This window comes from Podarcis pityusensis, assembly GCF_964106645.2.
Source record: "Podarcis pityusensis genome assembly, chromosome: 7".
Classification (NCBI taxonomy): Eukaryota; Metazoa; Chordata; class Lepidosauria; order Squamata; family Lacertidae; genus Podarcis; species Podarcis pityusensis.
The window spans coordinates 4545513-4570906 of record NC_138031.1 but is presented as its reverse complement, the minus strand read 5'-3'; the positions used below and the strand labels follow the sequence as shown (position 1 = coordinate 4570906).

Here is a 25394-nt window from a genome sequence, read left to right as displayed (position 1 = left end):
TAATCTTAGGGTTATGGGTTTGAACCCCTTGTTGGGCAAAAGATTCCTGCATTGCACAGGGGGTTGGATCAGATGAGTCTCACAGTCCCTTCTAACCCTACAATTCTGTGATTCTATGGTAGAATGTGATTGATTGATTGATTGATTGATTGAATGAATGAGAGATTAGGATCTGATAGCTGATTCATTTATTTTTTAAGTAGATGTTGAGAAAATCTCTCTCCCTTCCCCAAGCTCTGTCCTTGCTTGAATTCTGCTAGGAAATCTGGTTGGCCACTGTGAGAACAGGATATAGAACTAGATGGGCCATGGCTCTTTTAATGTTTTTAATATGCCATTGATGTCAGCTCCTGGAAAAACAAATCTCATGACTTCTTGCCCTGCCTGGGGACTTCTGGAGACATCTGATTGGCCATAAGGGGAAGGAAAAAGCAGAACTGCCCTGCTGGCAACTTTTCTACATTTCTGGCTTGACTCACTTCCTCAAGAATGCTCAAGCTGGGTTTTCTGGACGGATCTGCAGTGGTTGCATACCTAGAAAATCCTTCTTTGGGTTGGCTGGATGACCTCCTGGATCCTTCCAGCCTTACAATTTGTTAGGAATTGACACTTGGACTTCCTCCTGCTAGAGGGATAATGAGCCCTCTGCTAATGAGCTGAAGCCTTCCAGAAATAATTAGAGTGGGTCTGTCATGTAAGGAAATATTTCAAGATATATCTCTCTAATAAAAGTATTCATATTTCATTCCTAATCTGCACTTGGCATAAGGGGGCTTTTTCCAGCTGAATGATAAATTACGGCTGATATTTCAGACTGGAGAACTCCTTCGCCTATTCGCGTTAATTAAGTGATGCAAGTAATTGTGCATTCTGAGTTAGGCTGGAGTTGGCTGGCTTCTTTGAAGTGGTACGTTATCTAGCGGGTTCCGAAGTTTGCACCGGGGCACGTGGGGGGCCTTAAAGGTGAGAAACTTGGTGCTTAAAATAAACATGTCTTGGTTTTCCATTTTCCGACCACCCAATGAAAACCTGACGGTATTATTATTTTAGCCCTGGCAGTGCCAATCACCCATGACTTATCTGCAGATTACAGAAGTAGATGGCGCTGAAATGTCAGGGAGAAAACCGTCTTGTCAAAATGGAAGCAGTTTTGACAGTTAAACACACAAACATGCACACCAGCCCTGAGGATTCAGTAAATTGCTTCCCTGTGAACAGGCTTCACCCTCTTGCCTGCATCTGGCATGAAAGCTTTCCTTATCTGTCACCCTCCTGATCCCAACTTGGGACTCTACAGTTGGCCATCAGCTCCGGTCAGGATGGCATGTGGTCAGAGATGATGGGAGCTGTGAGTCCAGCAATTTCTGAAAGACATCAATTGAAGAAAGCCCGTTCATCCTGCACAACTAGCACGTCTTCAGGCAGTGTGTAGTTAAACTGTGGAACTCACCGCCACAGGAGATAGTGATGGCCAGTGCCGGATTTATGTATAAGCTAGACAAGCTATAGCTTAGGGCCCAACTCTTTTGGGGGGGCCCAAAAAAATTAAAGGGGAAAAAAACTGGATGTACATTTCCAAAATATAAGTTAAAAAACAAATAAAATAAAACCTACATACAGCAACAGTGTTTTGTGTTGTATAGGCTCCTAGGATGTAAGTCATGGGCCCCGCCTGCTAGCCTGCTCCCTAAAATATTACTGGTTTGCTCCTTTCTATATATAGGGTGCCTACATTCTGCATGGACTGGTTGCGTGGCAACATGCACAAATGGCTTGAGATACCTATTAGGTCCATCAATTACCATATAGCATCTATTCAACACAAAGAGCAGAGGCAAATTGTTGTTGACAAAGGACAGCTGGATATATAAAAGGCCCCATTACCTTCAGTAGCTTAGGGCTTCATCAAACCTCCTGAAACTCCCTGGTACTGAATGGGGCAACTGTGCCCCTGAAGGACCAAGTGCGCAGCCTGGGAGTCATTTTGGACTCGCAGCTGTCCATGGAGGCGCAGGTCAATTATATGTCCAGGGCAGCTGTCTACCAGCTCCATCTGGTACGCAGGATGAGACCCTCCCTGCCCACAGACTGTCTCACCAGAGTGGTGCATGCTCTAGTTATCTCTCGCTTAGATTACTGCAATGCGCTCTATGTGGGGCTACGTTTGAAGGTGACCCGGAAACTACAACTAATCCAGAATGTGGCAGCTAGACTGGTGACTGGGAGCGACCGCCGAGACCATATAACCCCATTCTTGAAAGACCTACACTGGCTCCCAGTACTTTTCCGAGCACAATTCAAAGTGTTGCTGCTGACCTTCAAAGCCCTAAACGGCCTTGGTCCATTATATCTGAAGGAGCGTCTCTATCCCCATCATTCTGCCCGGACACTGAGGTCCAGCTCCGAGGGCCTTCTGGCGGTTCCCTCGCTGCAAGAAGTGAGGCTACAGGGAACCAGGCAGAGGGCCTTCTCGGTAGTGGCGCCCACCCTGTGGAACGCCCTCCCACCAGATGTCAAAGAAAAAAACAACTACCAGACATTTAGAAGACATCTGAAGGCAGCCCTGTTTTGGGAAGCTTTTAATGTTTGATGTATTATGGTATTTTAATATTTTGTTGGAAGCCACCCAGAGTGGCTGGGGAAGCCCAGCCAGATGGGCGGGGTATAAATAATAAATTACTATTATTATTATCCGGCCCCGGTGATGGCCACCAGTTTGGATGGTTTTAAAAGAGGACTGGACAAATTCATGGAGGAGAGAGCTGTGGATGGCTGCTAGCCTCAATGGCTAGGCTCTACCCTCCACAGCTGGAGGCATCAATGCTTCTGAAAACCAGCTGCTGGAAACCACAGGAGATAAAGGGCTCTCGTTCTTAGATCCTGCTTGTGGGTTCGCCATAGGCATTTGATTGGCCACTGTGAGAATGGGATTATCGACTGCCTTTCTGTGTTACTATAAAAACAACAAAATATACAACAAAATATTACAGCAACAAAATATACAACAAAGAATATACACCTTATAATAATCTGACCCAATACAAAAAAATCATAATAAAATAGAACTTTAAAATGGAACGACTTATATCAAATAAAGCAATATTCAATAATTTATTAGAATATAATAGTACACAATAAAATTAACTCACAAAACTGGATTGTTGTAATAACCTGCAGTTTTATAAGAGTATATATTTAAAGAAGATGAATAAATGAGTTAATTTGGAATACACAGAAAGTATAATAAATAAATTTAAGGGACCACAGAAAAAAGGGGGAAGGAAGCCGAGTTTTGAAATGTTAAGTTGATTGTAAAATTATTGAAATGTATAAACCTGAAAACCATATTTTATTTTTTTTAAAGAGAGAATTGATTGGGAAACTGAAGAACTAATGATATAACATATATAAAATAAAATAAAAATTGACTCTCAAAACATCAGAAAATAATAATAACAGCCTTCACTCCTAACAATTGCAATGAACGATTACTAAACTATGATCAATGATAATGATAATGATAATTTTTTTATTTGTACCCTGCCCTACTCGCCCAGAGCCGGGCTCTGACCGGCTAATATCATATAAATAATACAATATGCATAAAAACAAGCAATCAATCGATTAAAATGCATCCCAAAATTAATTCAAATAAAAGTAACTGCAAATGAAAATGCATTAAAATACCACAATGCATACAAAGCCATGTAAAAGGATCAAACTGAGAAACAAAGACACACAACTATTTTTATAAAGCTATATCTCTGTGCAAAAGCGGTTTTCACATTCTGCCTTCCCTTCTTTCCTTCTTTGGGTCACTCAGTGGACGGCAACTGGAATGAATGGTCGAGCTGGAGCTCCTGTTCCACCAGCTGCTCCAACGGCACCCAGCAACGGACGAGAGAGTGCAATGGGCCGTCGTACGGGGGAGCCGAATGCCAAGGACACTGGGTGGAGAGCCGAGACTGCTTCCTAAGACAGTGCCCAGGTCAGTAGTAGCGTCTGGGTCACCCTCTGCCCCTTTGGGAGTCAACCAATGCATGGCTGACCTGCAAAACAACCTCCAGTATGGCAGTAAAACTGCTCGGACCTTTGCAAAGCTAAGCAGGGTCTGGTATGGTTTCAAATTGGAAGGGAGACTATGAATCAAGAAGCAACAGCCTTTACCAAAGGTGTCATGGGTTTTGAAGACACTCGAATTCAGGATGCAAGAGAGAAACGTGCTAAGAGGAAGGCTCCCTTAGCAAACCCTCACCATGATCAACTCCCGCCCGGAAACCTATGTCCCCACTGTGGAAGAATGTGTGGATCCAGAATTGGCCTCCACGGTCACTTACGGACTTATTGTTAAAACCGTGTTTATGGAATACAATCTTACTCATCTAAGAGTGATTACCAAAGAAGAAAAAGAAGATTAGATGACCCTTGGCATCCCTTCCAACTTTAAGATTCTATGATCATCGTAAGTGGCTCAGTACAGATACACATGGGAGAAGTTGCTACTGAAAGATCTGTGATATCATGGGTGCCATTCAGATGCTATGGACTACAAATCCCATCAGCCACAGCTGGCACAGCTGAGATACTGATAGCCCCCATCCTAAGGAGTTTCTTACAAGGCGTTTGATGCTTGTCTTTTGCCCTGTAAGTAGCACTAGTTTGCCAACAGAAATAAACTTCAGTTCAGCTGTCCCCAACCTATTGCCATCCAGGTGCTTAGAGCTGAAGCACTAAAATGGGATTTGTAGTTCAAAACATCTGGAACATGCTCATTTGGGGAAAGCTACTATACAGCAAGTCTTTCAGTAGCAACATTTTCTGTGTACATCTCTGCTGAGCCACATAATGGAGCTGAAACAATTTGGAACACATATTCCTATGCACAAGCTACTTCCTAGTATTGTTTATTTAAGCAATTTTGATACTGCTTAACTAAGGAGGAGGAGGAGGAGGAGGAGGAGGAGAAGGAGAAGAGGAAGGAGAAGGAGAAGGAGAAGGAGAAGGAGAAGGAGAAGGAGAAGGAGAAGGAGAAGGAGAAGGAGAAGGAGAAGGAGAAGGAGAAGGAGAAGGAGAAGGAGGAGAAGTCATCTCCAGTAGGCACTGGAAGCTCAACAAGGAGGGGATTTGTCTGAGCTCAACTGGAGGAAGTCCAATAAAACTGGGTCCAGAATACTAAGCACATGCCATGCATCCATGCCGTGGAGGACCACAAACAGTTACTCCTCTGTAGACCTCAGACAGGATACCTTAAGGTGTCCTGGACCCAAGTTGTTGGTAGCAGGGGCGTAGGAAGGGGGGGGTGAGGTCCAACCCGGGTGTCATCCTTGAGCGGGTTGACAAAATGGAACACCTTGGGGGGGCGGCACTTACCGTGGGGCCTGGAGTGCAGCACGCCTGAGCCACACGTCTATCCTGGGAATGATGCAGTGGCTTGGGGCCCCACACTGCCTGAAATGGCAGTGTGGGGCTTGTGTCCATCAGGTGGACTCTGTTGGCAGCTCGCTGTGCCGCCCCCCTGGGTGGATCGCCACGGTGCCCCTGTGGGAGGCTCGCCCCGCCCCCGCAGCTCCGGGTGCCGGAGCAGCTAGCTACACCCCTGGTTGAGAGCCAATTTGAGAACCTCAATGGCCCCCAAGTGGAAAACCTTACAGGACTTGCAATTTTTGATTTGGTAGAAAAATATGTGGAGTTTAGCAATAGCTGAAAAATATCACATGCCAAAGGCTTGGAGAACCCAGGAAAAAATTATATGCAGTTTGGTGGGATTCTATCTTGTTTTCAACAAATGCAGCAACACAGGACTCCCTCTCCCTAGTACAACTTGAAATTTGGTTTTCTTAATGGTCTTAAGTATTCTACCAACCTAATATTAAGTCTTTCCCAGATACATTGTGCTGGTTTTTTGTGCCTCTGTTATGTTTATTGTATCAATTTATTTGATTTGCTTCAATATTATCATTTTATTAAAAGGAGGGACCTTGATCCTGGCTCTGCCATGTCTGAGCAACCAGTGCAAGCTTTTGAGTTATGTGCCGGGACTTATTTACCCAATCAATAGTCCAATTGCAGCATTTTGCACCAGCTGGAGCTGACAGCCAGTGTGGTGTAGTGGTTAAGAGTGGTAGACTCGTAATCTGGTGAACCGGGTTTGATTCCCCGCTCCTCCACATGCAGCTGCTGGGTGACCTTGGGCTAGTCACACTTCTTTGAAGTCTCTCAGCCCCACTCACCTCACAGAGTGTTTGTTGTGGGGGAGGAAGGGAAAGGAGAATGTTAGCCACTTTGAGACTCCTTTGGGTAGTGATAAAGCCAGATATCAAATCCAATTCTTCTTCTTCTCCACACCAGATCCAAGGGTAGCCCTACGTAGAGTGCATTGTGCGTGCCCACAACCCCAGATCTCGACCCTCCTCTGCAGGAACCCTACATTACAATTTCTCCCTTTTCTCTCTTTCTCCTCCAGTGGATGGGAAGTGGCAAGTGTGGGGCCCATGGGGGAGCTGTACTGCCACTTGTGGAGGCGGAACTCAGAAACGTGACCGTGTCTGCTACGGCCCTTTCTATGGAGGAGACGCATGTCAAGGACCCAAAGAGGAGTACAAGCAATGCAACGAGAAGAGATGTCCAGGTAAGAGATTTCTGCAGGAGATGAAGGGACTAGATGGGCCATTGGTCTGATCAAGCAGACACTTCTTATATCCTAATTAAAACTGTGCATTAGCAGTGGTTCCTTCACTGCAGGGCGCTGGAGTAAAAAGCCTGCATATTTCCCTGCGAGTGGCAAATTCTGCCCCTCAGCTGCATACACTCTTAGGCCTGCTGATCAGAAGGGTCAAGTGGTTCTGGGCAGGAAAATCATAGGTAGGTTGAACACCTCTTGCTTTCTGAAGTGCACTGATGCCAGAGTGTGCATCTGGTCCCACTAGGAAATCAAAAGGTTCTGTTGTTGTTCGTTTAGTCATGTCCGACTCTTCGTGACACCCTGGACCAGAGCACGCCAGGCACTCCTGTCTTCCACTGCCTCCCGCAGTTTGGTCAAACTCATTCTGGTAGCTTCAAGAACACTGTCCAACCATCTCATCCTCTGTCATCCCCTTCTCCTTGTGCCCTCTGTCTTTCCCAACATCAGGGTCTTTTCCAGGGAGTCTTCTTTTCCCATGAGGTGGCCAAAGTCTTGGAGCCTCAGCTTCAGGATCTGTCCTTCCAGTGAGCACTCAGGGCTGATTTCCTTCAGAATGGATAGGTTTGATCTTCTTGCAGTCCATGGGACTCTCACCGCTCTAAGTATGGCTTATTTTTTCCTGGGGAGGGTGTGTGTGATTCTCGGGGTATCAAGCTGATGGCCTTCATCCAGCATGTGGCTGGATGATGAAAATGATGATTGAAAGAAGGAGCCTCAAGGTGATTCGCAGACAAATAAAATGCAAAGTAAAATAACAAGAATTAATCTGGCTATTGTTGGCCTTTGATTGCCTCCAGATTCCTGGCCAGCCTTTGGCCTGAAAAGTATGGACATTCAGATCCTGTAGACGTCAGATCAATGTCTAAAAACAATTGCATTTTTATTTTGCCCTAGAGAGAAGGGGAGGAGGAAGAACATCAAATATCAACATAATTTGGTTTTAAAAAAGGAGGAAAGCCATTGAGTGTAATTGGGTTAGATGTTAAATTCTCCCAGTGCTGCGTGCTTCCTTTTGTAAAATGGCTTTTGTTACAAAGGGATATTAAAAATTACAGGGATCGTGTTATCCCCTCCTGAGAAATGGAGCACTCCCACACTCTCAGGCAAGGTGGCGGAATGCATTTCTAATGAGCGTCCCTAATACAGAGTGTCATGCCTTGTTTCCCAGGAACGTACTTGAGCACAAGAGGGAAAGTTGAAAGGGTGAAATTGAGGACAAGACTCTTGTGGTTGGTTCCTGCATGTCAGTTGCAAGCGGAATGTGGAAAGAGGGTTGCAGAGCTGATTTCCTTCTTAGCCCAGCACCACAGCTAATACAGTGGTACCTCGGGTTAAGAACTTAATTCGTTCCGGAGGTCCGTTCTTAACCTGAAACTGTTCTTAACCTGAAGCATCACTTTAGCTAATGGGGCCTCCTGCTGCTGCACCGCTGCCGCACGATTTCTGTTCTCATCCTGAAGCAAAGTTCTTAACCCAAGGTACAGTGGTACCTTGGGTTGCAGACGCTTCAGGTTACAGATGCTTCAGGTTACAGACTCCACTAACCCAGAAATAGTACCTCGGGTTAAGAACTTTGCTTCAGGATGAGAACAGAAATCGTGCAGTAGCAGCACGGTGGCAGCAGGAGGCCCCATTAGCTAAAGTGGTGCTTCAGGTTAAGAACAGTTTCAGGTTAAGAATGGACCTACAGAACGAATTAAGTTCTTAACCTGAGATACCACTGTACTATTTCTGGGTTAGCAGCATCTGTAACCTGAAGCGTCTGTAACCCAAGGTACCGCTGTATTGAGCTAGTTAAGGACTAGACTAAACCATCCGGGGGTCCTTTACCTTTACTTTTAAGGACAGACAGATTGGCCACCTTGCCTTCTGCTCAGTTGTGAATGCTTTTAATTCTTTGTTCCCTTTTGTCCTGCTTCCAAAACAAACACATTCTTCCTTTCTTTTTCCAAAAGGAAAACTTGAGCTGTATCAAAGCATGCATTTTTTAAAACCACATTTCTCAAACTTCCTACTGCTTCTACATATTTTCCTCTATCTAGCTACCTAGCTATCTCTTGGTGGAAGGAGTTGGGGAGTTGGGTATGTTTAGCCTGGAGGAGAGAAAACTGAGAAGTGATATGGTATGGTAGCCATCTTCAAATATCTGAAGGGTTGCCACATGGAAGATGGAGCCAGCCAGAACCGGCCCATGCATGATGGAGGGTGATGCAGCCGCTTCAGGTGGCAGAAGCACAAGAGACGGCACTCTTCCTGCTCTCCTGCCCCACTGCTTCCACCGCAGAGAGGAAGGCATTCTGCCGCAGACATAGAAACCAAGCAAGCAGCAACACTTTGAGGAGCGCCTTGACTCCAGTCAGGTTGGTCAGTCAAGTCAGAGTCAGAACTCAGCCATGTTGGAACTGGGGCAAACGGTACAAAATGGGAGCTTGCTTTTTCTGGTGCTCCAGTGGACAGGATCCAAACCAATAGATTCACATGACAACAAAGCAGACTCCCAACTAACCATCAGGAAGAACTTGTTGATGGCAAGAGCTCTTTGACAGTGGAGGTTATACAGTGGTACCTCTGGTTACATACTTAATTCATTCTGGAGGTATGTTCTTAACCTGAAACTGTTCTTAACCTGAAGCGCCACTTTAGCTAATGGGGCCTCCCGCTGCCACCGCGCTGCCGGAGCATGATTTCTGTTCTCATCCTGAAGCAAAGTTCTTAACCCAAGGTACTATTTCTGGGTTAGCGGAGTCTGTAACCTGAAGCGTATGTAACCTGAAAACGTCTGTAACCAGAGGTACCACTGTATATCTATTGCCTTGAGACTAATGTGTGAAGATGCCCTCGGTCCCTATGCCGGTCAGTTTCATGGTAACGTTGAAAGATTGCACCCCCAATTCCAAATGCAGCCAAGAAGGCAGGTGGGTGGAAACCATGGCACAGCTCATCATGTTGCATCCCAAGTCTTGAGCAGAGCGTATTTCTAGTTCAAGCACCGATGTCGAGTCCATTACCCACCAAGGCTGGGTGCTCGGCCTTGACTAATTGTCTTGGATAGCAGCAACCCACACACTGAAATGGTGCTCTGCGACCTTCCGAAGTCAACCTTGCTGGCTAGACACTGACAAATTGCAGCCACGGTCAGGATCATTGATTCCAACCCACCAACAGCTGCTCCTGCACCAGTTAGGTGCCCATCTCTTTGGCACGTCATTCCTGGCATGGTGGAATCCTGCTGCGGCCCAGTGTCAAATTCTAGGAGATGGGGACTTCCATAAGAAGCTGCTGGGGTTTATCCATGCCTGTCATTCCCTTTGCTTTTTCTCTTCCATTTCCACCCAGACTATGTATGCTCCCCCCCTGTTTACAAGTTGCTTTACATGCCCAATAAAATAGAAAATGTAATTGAAAGCTGTGAAATATATGTCCCCCTCCTCCCTGTGCTTAGTGGTGAGAAATGACTTTAACACCCCAATGACAGCTTTCACTGCTTTATGTCCCATAAATAACTTTTCCACATAAAGGGTTGTGCTACTCAGGCCGGGAACCGGGTTCCTTTGTGTGTGCTCAAAGCTTTCTCCCAGATTCGGAACGAGAGAATCGCCTTCAGGCATTTCCGTGAGTGTATTTGCACAGGTTTTTTTTAGGGGTGAGGATGGAGGAAGTGCGCTGCCGGATCAGACCAAAGATCCATCTCGGTCAGCATTCTGTTTCCCACAGTGACAACTAGATTCCAATGGCAGAGGTGATGTGGAGCCTGGTGGTCTCTGGGTGTTTCTGGACTCCAATTCCCATCAGACCCAGCCAGCATAGCCAATGATCAAGGATCATGGGAGTTATAGTCCAGAAACACCTGCAAGGCAGCTGGTCTATGGAACTGGCCTATGGAAAGCTTGCAAGCTGGACATGAAACTTGTCTGTGGATGTGTGTGAATGCACACCTGCATGCACACACACACACACACACACACACACACACACATCTAGTATTCCAAGCTTTTGACCAAGATAGTTTCATTTAGCTGTCATAGCTAATGGTAAAGGTAAAGGACCCCTGGACAGTTAAGTCCAGTCAAAGGCTACTACAGAGTTGTGGCGTTCATCTCGCTTTCAGGCCGAGGGAGCCAGTGTTTGTCCACAGACAGCTTTCTGGGTCATGTGGCCAGCAGGACTAAACCGCTTCTGGCGCACGATGGAAGCCAGAGCTCACGGAAACACTGTTTACCTTCCCGCTGCAGCGGTACCTATTTATCTACTCGCACTGGTGTGCTTTTAAACTGCTAGGTTGGCAGGAGCAGGGACAGAGCAACGGGAGCTCACTCCATTGCGGGGATTCAAACCACTGACCTTCTGATCAGCAAGCTCAAGAGGCTCAGTGGTTAGACATTTCTATGTGGTTGAATTCCACCTGTTTTCTCTACATTATCACTTTGGTATGCGTGTGTATAAAGATCTACGAGCCCACACCTAGAGATCGGCAAGACCAAGAGGCTCAGTGGTTTAGACCACAGCGCCACCCACATCCCGCTTTGTAGATTTGTGGAGATCTAGCAAACTTCCTAAATTTCTAGAATCCATATATGTCTGTCTGTCTGTCTGTCTGACTGTTTGTTTGTTTGTTTGTTTGTTTGTTTGTTTGTTTAAACCACACTTTACTTAAGCATACTCTACTTAGGTAAAGGTAAAGGGATCCCTGACCGTTAGGTCCAGTTGTGGCCGACTCTGGGGTTTCGGCACTCATCTTGCTTTATTGGCTGAGGGAGCCGGCGTACAGCTTCCAGGTCATGTGGCCAGCATGACTAAGCCATTTCTGGCAAACCAGAGCAGCACACGGAAACTCCGTTTACCTTCCTCCCAGAGCGGTACCTATTTATCTACTTGCCCTTTTTCATGCTTTCGAACTGCTAGGTTGGCAGGAGCAGGGAACGAGCAACGGGAGCTCAACCCGTTGTGGGGATTTGAACTGCCGACCTTCTGATCAGCAAGTCCTAGGCTCTGTGGTTTAACCCACAGCGCCACCCACGTCCCCATATTCTACTTAAGCAGTTCTTAATTCTGAGATTCCTTGATAGAACAGATGGCTGTTCTCATTCACCACTGTCAACCCACATTTTCTTTTTCCCTCACCCATCTTCCCCTTTTCAGTTTCTTTCCTTCCTTCCTTCCTTCCTTCCTTCCTTCCTTCCTTCCTTCGTCTCAGCAGACGTACTAAATTCAGCCACATCCTTTCTTCCTTTCCAGAGCCCCATGAAATCTGTGATGAAGATAACTTTGCTTCTGTGATTTGGAAGGAGACTCCAGGAGGAGAATCTGCAGCCGTTCGATGTCCCCGGAACGCCACAGGTAAGTAGTGGTGGCCTGACGTGGTCCTTCTCTCCTCTATGGCGACAGATGACATCTTGACACCTCAAATGGCTGTAGCCCTGGATCTCTTGCAAGGTCACATAGGACATTAGGGTGCAGACTTCAGATTTCAGTAACTGTCAGAAAAGTGGTTCATGGTTCTGGATTCAAGTTCATCACAGTAAGCTCCCCTCCACATGGCAGCATAGCCGTGGGACCCAGTCCATTCCCTACAAGTTTCTCAGATACTATGAAACTGCGTCTTTGCGGATCCTATGTTCTCTCTTCCACTTCTCTTGAATTTCTGTTTATCTGTGGGTGGGTACCACGTATACATATTAAGAATGTTTATTATTTTTAATATTTCATGTTCATTTCACTTTTAATTTGTATACCTATATTTCTATATTGCTACGTGCAAGGCATTTTACAAGCTGAAGAAACAACAAAATAGATAGCAGAGATCAAACAATCTGATCCGATGGAAAAAAAGTCAAAATAACTTTAAAATAAACAACTTCTATCAAATAAAACAATATTCAATAATCCATTGGAATATAATAGTAAACCTACTACAGCTGCCCAGACTTTGCTAGCTCAGAGGCGGAAAGAAAATGCAGTCCCTAGCAAGGAAGATTGGCAGATGAAATTGATGGACTCTGCTGAAATGGCAATACTGACTGGAAGAATTAGGAACCAGGAAGAATCAAATTTTAATAAGGCATGGGGAAATTACATAACATATTTTTTAAAATATTGTAAACCATTAAAATCATTAGTAGGACTGACATAAGACTTGTAGTTAAAAGAAGAACTAGGGAGTGTTTAAAGATGCTAAAATTGGAGTAAGAGAGGAGATGCAGAGGCAACAAACTTTGGTATAAGGATAGACAAAAGGGGGGAGGGAAGGTCAAAGGTATCTGTCAGGGAACTGCCATCGGAGCCAGAGGGAGAGGGAGGGCTCCAGAGGGATTCCAGAGAGCGTCCCGGGAGGGAGAGAAGCAGCACATCTTCTGGGGAAGGAAATCAGCGTAACACCAGTGGAGAAGGGGGGCAGATGGGGGAATCGGCGAGGTGGCTCCAAGACTCTTCGCCGGGAACCAGTGGGGAGAGCACGGGTCCTCCGATGCCCACACCCTCCCTGCGCAGAAGGCTTCCGCGCAGGGAGGCTAGGAGGAGACTAAGCGTCAAAGAGCTTCTTTGCTGGAAGAAGTTCAAGAAACGCCCACTAACGGATTCTGCCAGCGATTGAGACAGCCACGGGCGCGTGGCTGTCCAGACAGAAAGGGTTCATTCAGGCAACCAGCCAAGAGTGGCTTTGATTTACACACAAGCAACCCCTAGAACCATTACAGTATCATATTGATTTTATTTTAATTGTTCTTTCTGTTGCTGTTTGTAAACCTGGAAATGCATATATATATATATATATACATACATATATATATATATATATATATATATATATACATACATATATATATATATGAATGAATATAATAGTAAACTGTAGTAAACAGTAAATTTAAATATAAGCAAATAATAATTAAACAGTTTGCACTTATCAATTACAAGAAAGAAACGCCAAACTATAATCAATAAAAATCTAAATCTATAAAAAAACTATAATCAATAAAAATCAATAAAAATAATGACAAGTCACAAGGCATTAGATACCACAAACATACAAAAACATGTACCAGTAAAAGGACCAAACTGAGAAACGATTTATATAATGCTCAATTCCCATAGACATCAGGGAGGTTCACAGCATAAAATTACAATATAAAAAAACACAAAATAGGTAATAAAAAACAAAAACAATGGCAAGCTGATAACCCCGCCTTCCACAACACATTTTAAAAGGGCAGCAAATGTCAATCACCCCAAGGCCTGGTTAAAGAGGAACGTTTTCATCTGGCACCTGAAGGTGCATCATGAAAGCACTAGCCGAGAGATTGGACAGTGTTGTTGTTTTAGTGCATTTTTAATATTTTGTTGGAAGCCTCCCAGAGTGGCTGGGGAACCCCAGTCAGATGGGCGGGGTATAAATAATATATTATTATTATTATTATTATTATTATTATTATTAGTCCCATCTCCCACTCCTGACTCATGCAGTGGCTGGCGGTCGCATCCTGCTAAACAATTACACTAGCACAATGACTCTTAGTTATGCAATGTAACATTGCTGTGCTCTCCTCTCCCTGCAAGCGCAATGTGCACCCCTTAAATTTGTGCCAGGGGTTCCCCCAACTCTGGAGCAGATTCAGGGGGACAGGGAGAGGGGAGGGGGTGTTACATGCACAGCTAAAAATCATTGTGCTGGCACAACGGATTAGTTGGCCTCCACTATCTCTGCATTTGGCCTTTGTGCGGGTGCCAATGCACATCCTCAATGCAAGGAGGACCCAGTTTGGCCGAATCTGCTGTCAATTAGAGATCTACTCACTTGAATGCTTAGAGCCCCTTCACCAGCCAATTAAATGCATGGACAAATGCAGTCCGCGGTCCCCTCAGTTCATCTGCACACACTCCCTGAATTATAAATGGAAGTGTAGTGGTCAAATACTGCAAAACAAACAAGATCTGAATCTTTATCTGATTAAAGTCTCAAATGAACGGAAACTCTTTAAGTCACTCCTTGCAATGGCAAAGGGCAGATGCGAGCCAAGAAACAGCCGCGTCCGTAGCAGCAGAGATCCTTCTCAAAGTTTGTTTCTTGGGCTGTGTGCACATCCTAAAAGGTAATGAAGCCTTATTTACCTAGGGATCCATCAGCCACGCCATCCCCGGACCTTGGAGGGAACAAAAGTACCAGGAAAGCAAAATCTTCTTTGGAGAAAAAGTTTATTGAAATCTGTGCACAGATTTCAATATCTGTACACAGAGACAACCAGCTGGATAGCTCCTGAAAATATACTGGCTGTAAAGCAAGACACTTCAGCAAACTTTCTTATACTCTCTGAGCACTCTTCCCCCCTCCCATACCTTCTCAAATTATTCCCTTACATGGCACATCTATATTGCTTGCTAAACACATTTTATTGCTTGCTAAACATTCCTGTCTTTCTATTTTGCTTGCTAAACACATTTTATTGCTTGCTAAACATTCCTTCCCCTCTCCTTCGTACACGTGTCTTTTCTCATCTTTGCATTAGTAAGCATAAGACAGGAAAAGGGGCCTCTTTAGCAGGCCTGGTTAAATCTGCACTTTTGACCCGCCAGCCAAATTTAGCAGGTCTGGTTAGTTATTGCTAACAGCAGCGGTTTCTTGCTAGCTGGCTAGGCAGGAAACGAACTTTTGACCTGTCAGCCAAATTTTGCAAGCAGTCACTGGCGGTGTGCTAACTGTCTGGCCAAAATTTGCAGAAGTAAGATTAGCACAGGATTAGCACAGGAATTTACTGCAGATAGTATTTGAGAGCAACCTTTCTTAGGTACAGAGTTCTAAGCACAGAAAATATTGAGAGAAACCTTTTCCCATCTCCCTTTACTCCCTCCTCTTCTTTTGAACAATCTATTACTTAGATTCGTTCTGGGGTAGGGGTCTATATTCTCTCATTACAGCAATCACGCGAGGTCCCATCATGCGAGACATCATCTTTCCCATCATATTCTGCAAGCATTGCATCAAGCAGGGAATACAAAAGCAAAAAAGCAATAGAAGCATTATTGGGCCTATCACCATACTAACCCTGTTGGGTGGATTGAACTCTCGTGCTGCCTCCCTACTGACCAGAGCATATGGAAGCTGAAATCTTGGGGTGGCAATTCTTACTGGCACTTGTTTAGCAATTTCAATGCACACCTGGTTAAGGCTCCCACCCCTGCAATACTTGCATTAAGATAGGTTCCGTCCCATCTAACGCCTGGATTAAGATTAGAACCTGGTCCATCAGATGAGGTTGGTATAGTAACCTCATCAAACCCCTGTTTCCAGTAGTCAATGAGCACGCCATCTCTTACCACCGGCAAGACGAACCAGTCGTAGCAGAGGCCAGCAGGCCAGTAAGGGCGGTATGGCTCGGTAGGGTCAGGGCTGTGGGGCATAGAGCAAATCAATACAGAATATAACAGAAAAAAAAGGAAAAGAGAAAGTCCTTATGAAAGTATTAAATGTCCTGGTGGACTTCCTGGATCAGTCCCGGCACGGGTTTTCACGTTGGAGACGCTGCCCGCGGGCGTCCCTCCCATCCATTTCTTCAGCTGTGCGTTGAGATATCAGCTTCCGGTGTGATATCAGCAGAGCGGTCATCAGCGGAGGGTCTGGAGATGGTCAGCCGAAGGGGTTAATCAGGATTTAACTGCACAGTTCAATCTATAGTGGTCACTCTGGTGTGGTGGACCCAAGGGGTGATGCCGGCGAATTTCACGGCGGTGGGTGTGGAGAGCAGGACGGTATAAGGTTCCAGCACGGTTGTAGCTGCGTCCGTGCCCAATCGTTTACCCACACTTCATCACCTGGCTCGAACTGATGCAGCCAACACACAGGGGTTGCGAGCCTGGGTCCACCTGTCGAGACAAAAGAAAACTCGGAAGAATATCTGGACTTAATTATTCAATTGCATATCCTGACCAGCATGTGGGGACAACATTCTGACATATGGGACCGGTCTCCCAAGCACAATTTCAAAGGGTGACAGGTGGGTTCGCTTTGACGGGAGACTGCGGACCCTGAGTAATGCCAAGGGCAACATGGTCACCCAATTAGACCCGGTTTCCTGTGTCAGCTTGGACAGCTGATTCTTTAGAGTCCTGTTCATTCTCTCTACCTTTCCAGAACTCTGGGGTCTATAAGCAGTATGCAGCTTCCAGTTGATCTGGAGCGCTTTTGCCAGTCCCTGTAGGACTGCATGAACAAATGCTGGTCCATTGTCAGATCCTATGGACCTTGGCAATCCATAGCGAGGGATGATTTCCCTAAGCAGGCACCTGGTTACTTCAAATGCCTTTTCAGTCTTTGTTGGCCATGCTTCGGCCCATCCGGTGTAGGTGCACACTGCCACCAGCAGGTAGCGGTGTAGTCCACAATGGGGTAATTCAGTAAAGTCCACGACAAGATCTTCCATAGGTGCAGTTCCACTGTGCTGAACTCCTGGGGGAGCTAGTGGTCCGGTTCTGGGGTTATTCTTTTGACATAGCAGGCATTTCCTGGAAACCTGGGCTGCCAGTTGGTAGAGGTGGGCTATATAGAAGCATTTCTCCAGCTGCTTGGTTGTAGCATCTGGTCCTATGTGGGTTGAATCATGGTATCTCTGAGTAACCTGCCGAGAAAGGGACTCTGGAATCCATATCCTGTCATCAGGGGTAAGGTACCATCCTTCTTTGGACAATGTCAGCTCCTGAGCGTCTGCAGTGTCCCTTTCCTGCTTCGTATAAGCTGGCTTGTCAGTGGTGCTTAAAATCTCTTCTGGGACCAGTGCTCCAATAACCGAGGCGGGGGCCAGTTCTTGGGCTGCTTCCTTGGCCACTCTGTCTGCCAATCGGTTTCCTCTGGCCACTTCTCCTGGTCCAGTCTTGTGTCCATAACAATGGATAACTGCCACTGCCTCGGGCTCCCATACAGCATCCAGAAGGTTCAACAAGGCTTGTGGGTGGGCCACCTGGCTTCCTCTGGAGGTAAGCAAACCTCTTTCTTTCCATAAGGCTCCATGGGCATGTAAAGTCAGGAATGCATACTTAGAATCTGTATAAAAGTTTATCTTCTGTCCCTTTGCCAGGCTCAGGGCTCTGGTAAGCGCAGTTAGCTCTGCCAGCTGGGCCGATGTTCCAGGCGGGAGTGACTTTGCTTCGATCACCTGGTCTTCCAGGGTTACCACTGCATAACCTGCCTTCCGGTGTCCAGCCTCAATGAAGCTGCTTCCATCCATAAACCATGATGGCCACTGGGGGTCTGCTTCATCTTTAAGGTCAGGCCTGCTAGAATACACCTCATCCATTACTTCAATGCAGTCATGCGTGGGCTCCTCACCTACTCCTACCGGTAATAGGGCAGCTGGGTTGAGGGTTGTGGTGACTTGGAATTTCTAACGCGGATGTAGTAGCATCTGACATTTCCTCATTTTAGCCTGGGAGAGGAAATAGGTGCCTTTCGGCAGATGGCACGCTGACTCTTTCCTAAGCGGCCTCGCCCTCCTCTTCTTCTTCTAATGGTGGACCTCCCGTCTTCAGGGCCATCAACTTCTCTGCCTGGTACTTCTCCTTTTTTCTTCTGGGCCTCTTCCTCTCTCTGATTATAAGTGGTTTGGGCTATTTTCTAACATCCATTTCAGGGTGTGGCCCATCTGGATTTTTCGGCAAATATCGGGCGCTGCTTGGGCTACAAAGGCAGTTTTTATGATAGGGGCATGGATATACTGGCGGTAGGCTTCCTTCAGCTTCTTTAAGTAGGCTCCAGGGGCCTCCTCTGTTCCTTGCACTATTTCTCTGGCCTCCACAAAGTTGGTGAGTTTTCTGGCTGCCCTCCTCATGCCATTTAAGACATTCTGGCGATAAGTGGTGAGGGTATTTTGCCCTTCAATGGTCTGATAATCCCAATTCAGTGTAGTTTCAGGATATCCTGTTGCAACAGCTTGATCTCCTGCCCCCTGCGCTCTCATGTGTGCTTGGGCTTCAGCATGAATTCGCCTATCCTCCTCTGTAGCTAGCAGGGCATCCATCAAATATTGCACATCATAAAAAGTGGGGTTGTATGTTTTAAAAAAAATTCCCTCAAACAGCTTAATGATTTTGGCAGGGTTTTCTTCAAATGAAGGGTTTTGGTTCTTCCAATTACAAACATCTGCACTAGAGAAGGGGACATGTTGAACTGTATAAGTTCTATTGGGCACCACCCCGTTAGGTCCCGTGGGGGCCGGAGGGTCATACACTCTATGGAGAGGCATCACTCTGGCCGCGCCCTCCTCCTGTGTTTTATGTGCCCTATGGAGGGTCACTCTTTTCACTGCCTTCCCCACTCTTTCTGCCACTTTCTTCTCTGTTCCCCTACACATCCCGCTGTTTTTAACATATGGGGACTGACGTCCACTTCTCATGCATAAGGTTCCACATACTTTCTCAAACGTTCTGCCTGTTCTTATTATCACCTATCAACTTAACTAATCTTTTTACAAATTCCTCATCCTCACCATCCTCTTCTCGTTCCTCCCTTTCTCCATCCTCGCCCAGGTCTACCAATGCATTGTCCACGGGATTGGGGGCTGGGCCATCTGTTCCCTGTGGCGGGGGTGGTGCCAGGGCTGTTGCCGGGGCATGAGGTGGTGGGGCATCAAAACTTTTATCTTCTTCCCTCTCTGAATCCTGGAGGACTGGGGGGTTGTCCTCCTGTCTTCCTGACTGAGCAGATACGGCTGCCTGAGACTTTTTGGCAGCATGACTTCAGCCAGGGGGGGGGGGGTCTGTTCCACATTGGTCTTCCATGTGGAAATGTAGGGGATTTGATCAGGGTGGACATTCAAAATGTTCTGATATAATGGATTAATGAGTTGCAAATCAAGGGTCCTGATGGACGGCCAATTTGTTATTTTGGGGTGGGCCAATCTAATTTACACAATGTCCTCATCCTCCCCTCTCATCAGCTTGAATCCCCAAAAGCATTTCAAAGGGGTACTTTTACTTTGGCCAGAACCCATTTCTTCCAGATACTTCACACACAACAGACCTACAATCGCTCGGCCAAGGGGACACTAAGCCCTGGCCCACACTTGACAATTCAGCCACTAGAGTATCTTGACATGCAACATACAACATACAAAACACACCAATATAATTTCAACATGTAACACACTAAACACACCAAAATAATTTCAGCATGCAATACACAAAACACACCAAAATAATTTTCCCTCCTTCTTCTGTTCCAAATTTTTGCTGGTGGCACTCTCCTGCACAACCAATCCCCTTATTCCTGGTGGCTGGCACTCTACTGCGCAACCAATCCCCTTATTCCTGGTGGCTGGCACTCTACTGCCCAACCAGGTGAGGCTGATCAGACCTCGCCCCCCTTTTCCTTGGGGGCCCACGCCCTTTCCCTTGGGCTTACCTTTTTCCGCTGCGGACCTGTCCCCTCGGCGCCGTCCTCTTTGTTTTTCTCCCTCAACAAGATGTCTCCACTGCAGGACAGTGTGGCTGGCTCCCCCCACGAAACAGGTGGGGTGCGCACGGGAGCCTGCAAACGCTGCTGAGCTGTTCACCTTGGTTGAGCCTGGCCCTCCGGTCCGTATTGGGGAGAGGGCTTATCCCGGACGAGCCCCCAAAGAAATGAAGCCTTATTTACCTAGGGATCCATCAGCCACGCCATCCCCGGACCTTGGAGGGAACAAAAGTACCAGGAAAGCAAAATCTTCTTTGGAGAAAAAGTTTATTGAAATCTGTGCACAGATTTCAATATCTGTACACAGAGACAACCAGCTGGATAGCTCCTGAAAATATACTGGCTGTAAAGCAAGACACTTCAGCAAACTTTCTTATACTCTCTGAGCACTCTTCCCCCCTCCCATACCTTCTCAAATTATTCCCTTACATGGCACATCTATATTGCTTGCTAAACACATTTTATTGCTTGCTAAACATTCCTGTCTTTCTATTTTGCTTGCTAAACACATTTTATTGCTTGCTAAACATTCCTTCCCCTCTCCTTCATACACGTGTCTTTTCTCATCTTTGCATTAGTAAGCATAAGACAGGAAAAGGGGCCTCTTTAGCAGGCCTGGTTAAATCTGCACTTTTGACCCGCCAGCCAAATTTAGCAGGTCTGGTTAGTTATTGCTAACAGCAGCGGTTTCTTGCTAGCTGGCTAGGCAGGAAACGAACTTTTGACCTGTCAGCCAAATTTTGCAAGCAGTCACTGGCGGTGTGCTAACTGTCTGGCCAAAATTTGCAGAAGTAAGATTAGCACAGGATTAGCACAGGAATTTACTGCAGATAGTATTTGAGAGCAACCTTTCTTAGGTACAGAGTTCTAAGCACAGAAAATATTGAGAGAAACCTTTTCCCATCTCCCTTTAGTAAAGGAACCCCTGACCATTAGGTCCAGTTGTGACCAACTCTGGGGTTGCGGCGCTAATCTCACTTTATTGGCCGAGGGAGCCGGCGTACAGCTTCCGGGTCATGTGGCCAGCATGACTGTGCCACTTCTGGCGAACCAGAGCAGTGCACGGAAACACCGTTTCCCGCCGGAGCGGTACCTATTTATCTACTCACACTTCGACGTTCTTTTGAACTGCTAGGTTGGCAGGAGCAGGGACCGAGCAACGGGAGCTCACCCCGTCGTGGGGAATTGGAACCACCGACCTTCCGATCGGCAAGTCCTAGGTTCTGTGGTTTAACCCACAGTGCCACCCGCGCTGCACATCATACCACCTCAAAAAAGAACATAATCCCGGGAGCTATAGTTCCCTCACAGGGTATCCTTAAACTACAGTTCTCAGGATTCTTTCAGTGCAGCGTGTCTGAAGCAAACCTTAATTGTCTGAAGCAAACAGGATTCAGAAAACTAGGCAGCAAGGCAGAAGACGCAGAGGAATTTTTCAATGTGAACTTGCCCTGGGACTGGAAGTAGTAGTAATAATAATAATAATAATAATAATAATAATAATAATAATAATTTATTTATATCCCACCCTTCCCAGCCGAAGACGGGCTCAGAGCGGCTAACATCAAATGTATAACACATTAACATAAAATCAGTTAACATACATCCTCAAATCAGATCAGAATAAAATCCAATCAGATGGCAACCCGCAGATTAGGGTTGGGGACCTTAAATGCTCACCAGGCCCAACTGTTTGTGCTGAAGTTATATGGGCCTGTGAGAAAAATTGGGAGGCTACTTTCATGCAAGTTCATGCAAGGGGAGAGGGAGTCAGACTGAACCCCAACCAAAGGCCTGACAGAACAGCTCCATCTTGCAGGCCCTGTGGAAAGATTTCAAGTCCCGCAGGGCCCTAGTCTCTTGTGACAGAGCGTTCCACCAGATTGGAGCAGAAAAAGCCCTGGCTCTAGTTGAGGCCAGCCTAACCTCCCTGCGGCCTGGGACCTTCAGGATGTTTTTATTTGAAGACCGTAGGTTCCTCTGTGGGACATACCAGGACAGGCGGTCCCATAGGTACAAGGGTCCTAGGCCGTATAGGGCTTTAAAGGTTAAAACCAGCACCTTGAACCTGATCCTGTACTCCACCGGGAGCCAGTGCAGCTGGTATAGCACCGGGTGAATGTGATCTCGCAGCGAGGACCCCATAAGGAGTCTCGCCACGACATTCTGCACCCGCTGGAGTTTCTGGGTCAGTCTCAAGGGCAGCCCCATGTAGAGCGAGTCACAATAATCCAGTCTGGAGGTGACCGTCGCATGGATCACAGTGGTAGACACAGTAGACAATTTGTTCTTGCAAAAACTGAGATGCGTCTTTCTGGCTGCTGTGGCTGTGGAGCAGAAGCTCTGGCCACAATCTTCTGGCTTATTTGTGTCAAAGCTGCCTTCTCTGGACATCTAACCCGGAAGATGTGCCAGGATAGCAGCTGGCGTTTCCGAACCGTGTCTGAAGATGAATTGCTGAATGGTTCCGAAAGACATGCCCTGCTGTGGAGTTGGTGAAAACGGCTCCCTCTGGGGGCTCTTGATGGGGAGAGTGTGTGTCCACGTCCATGGCAAGGAAGGGGTCAGCTAAGGTGGCCTCATTTGTTCGATCTGACCCCACCACTTTAGCTTGTGAGTCCCAAAGGTGAGGAACTGCCAAACAAGAGGATCACTCTAAATTAGGAGAGACAAGAGAAATGGAAGGCAGTGGACATTAGCTCTTGCCAGGATGATGAATAACTGCCTGTTGGTTCCCAAAGATGTTGTTGCTGCTGAATATTTATTTCCTGACTATAGGTTCTCCCATGTGGTTCTTCAACAAGCAATGATGTGTGTCCACCTGTATGGGCTGCGCTTGCTGTTGAGCCAAAAATTTCTCCTGTGTTCCTCCCTCCGCTGCCCAACTCTTCTCCATCAATCAGTGAGGAAAGAAACAGCATTCAGAAATGATCAAAGGGGAGAAGGAAACCACCAACTTAGAGGACCACCAAATTAGGGTGGCTTTAAGAGAGAGACCAATGCATGGAAGGCGAGGGCTATTGTTGGCTTCTAGCCACCATGGCTGTGCTTTTCCTCTACGGGTGGAGGCAGAGATGCTTCTGAACAGCAGTTGCTGAAAACCACAGGAGGGGAGAGTTGCAGACTGGCTCACCAGAGTGGTGCATGCTCTAGTTATCGCTTGCTTGGACTACTGCAATGCACTCTATGTGGGGCTACCTTTGAAGGTGACCCGGAAACTACAACTAATCCAGAATGCGGCAGCTAGACTGGTGACTGGGAGTGGCTGCCGAGACCACATAACACCGGTCTTCAAAGGCCTACAGTGGCTCCCAGTACATTTCTGAGCACAATTCAAGTGTTGGTGCTGATCTTTAAAGCCCTAAATGGCCTCGGTCCAGTATATCTGAAGGAGCTTCTCCACCCCCATCGTTCAGCCCGGACGCTGAGATCCAGCTCCGAAGGCCTTCTGGCGGTTCCCTCCCTGCGAGAAGCCAAGTTACAGGGAACCAGGGAGAGGGCCTTCTCAGTAGTGGCACCCGCCCTGTGGAATGCCCTCCCACCAGATGTCAAAGAGAAAAACAACTACCAGACTTTTAGAAGATATCTGAAGGCAGCCCTGTTTAGGGAAGCTTTTAATGTTTAATTGATTACGGTATTTTAATATTCTGTTGGAAGCCGCCCAGAGTGGCTGGGGAAACCCAACCAGATGGGCGAGGTATAAATAATAAATTATTATTATTATTATTATTATTACTCTTGCACTCGGATCCTGCTCGCTGGTTTCCCTTAGGGCCATCTGGCTGGCCACTATGAAGACAGGTTGCTGACCTAGATGGGCTAGTGGCCTGATCCTGCAGCCTCTCCTTATGCACTTATGTTCAGTGTTGGTGAAATTCCATGGGTGCAGCGGCGTAGCGTGGGTTGTCAGCACCCAGGGCAAGGCAAGTAATTTGCGCCCCCTAACCTGGGGCAAGGCAAGTAATTTGTGCCCCCTAACCCGGGGCAAGGCAAGTAATTTGTGCCCCCTAACCCGGGGCAAGGCAAGTAATTTGCACCCCCTAACCCGGGGCAAGGCAAGTAATTTGCGCCCCCTAACCCCTAACCTGCCGCCGCTGCCAGCTTCTTCTTGCTGCTGCCTGGGCTGGGCTGGTGTGGTTCTCTCCCGCGCTCAGCGCTGCGCTGGGCGGCCGCTGCACTGTCCCTCCCCCAGATAGTCCCTCGCTCTCTCTCCGCACCGCACGCCTGGCACCCACCCCCTCCACAGTGGGCGGCGACCCAGAGGCTCGGATCGGATTCGCACAGCCAGCACTGCAGTGAGAGAGAGTGAGTGAGCCAGGTAGGGGCAGAGAGCTGCGAGTGCGAACGCCCCCCCCCCAGATGTTGCGCCCGGTGCGGCCGGCCCCCCCTGCACCCCCTACGCTACGCCACTGCGTGGGTGGGCTGCAGAGCGTTTTGTGTTTGCTCATGTGTGCTTGCTTACCTTACAGTCCAGGTGGCCTGGGGTGTTTGTGGGTGTCCATTCTTTCATTCTGCAATCCTTATGGTCTGCACTTTGCAGCCTTCCTGGGGGCCTGAGCTTTACTGTGGATACAGGAAGGTAGGGAGGCTGCCTACTGTGGGCCTGACAGCTTTTATTACTTTTATTGTGCTTATTATTATTATTTTTATTTTAAAGCACAGATTTTTAAAAAAGAAATTGCAATGTGATTGCTAAAAGTGTGGAAGATTTTCTTAAGATAAAAGGAACGACTTCCCTTAGAACTAAAATCAGTGATTGCATCCATCTCAGGCAGTCAGTAGCCAATGTCCATGGTTTCTGGGACCTCAGTTAAGTCCCAGGGGAAGTCATGGCATAGGTCCTCTCATGGGACTTTTTTCAGAGCAGGAAGCACTTGGGGCAGCCATGGAGGCTGCAGAGTGCAGGAAGGATGTGTATTGGAAAGGAAAAAATGGACACCACCATTGGTCTTCTTACTACCATAAGGTAAGCCCAACCACATGCCTAGTGAAATGACATACGTTGAAAATGAGGCAGAAGAACAGAAGCTTATGTCATGGGGAAATCACAATTTTTAAGAAACTAGAGGGCAGGTTTCACTTTGGAACTAAATGGACTTTGCCACTGAACTCCCTAAAGGCAGACTCTCCCTATTTCACACACAGTCTGCTGCTTTCTACAACCACACAGCAATCATCTCCAGTAGCAGCTATCTCGGTTTACAATGGCTTGATTTTCTCAAGTTGACCAACTTCCTTCCTTGGACTGATAAGGATCAATGCTGTTGTGGGTAGACTTTG

General features: G+C 46.8%; 1 protein-coding gene across 4 annotated transcripts in view; it reads left to right on the top strand.

Annotated features, from left to right (window-relative positions):
- The window catches only part of ADGRB1 (adhesion G protein-coupled receptor B1), a 381525-nt gene that overhangs the window by 192821 nt on the left and 163310 nt on the right, over positions 1–25394 (top strand). For all 4 annotated transcript variants that reach the window (XM_081012479.1, XM_081012478.1, XM_081012481.1 and 1 more), the window contains exons 7-9: positions 3824–3988; positions 6464–6628; positions 11918–12019. In XM_081012479.1, coding sequence (XP_080868605.1) covers positions 3824–3988; positions 6464–6628; positions 11918–12019 — 432 coding nt within the window. The remainder of the gene's footprint in view (positions 1–3823; positions 3989–6463; positions 6629–11917; positions 12020–25394) is intronic.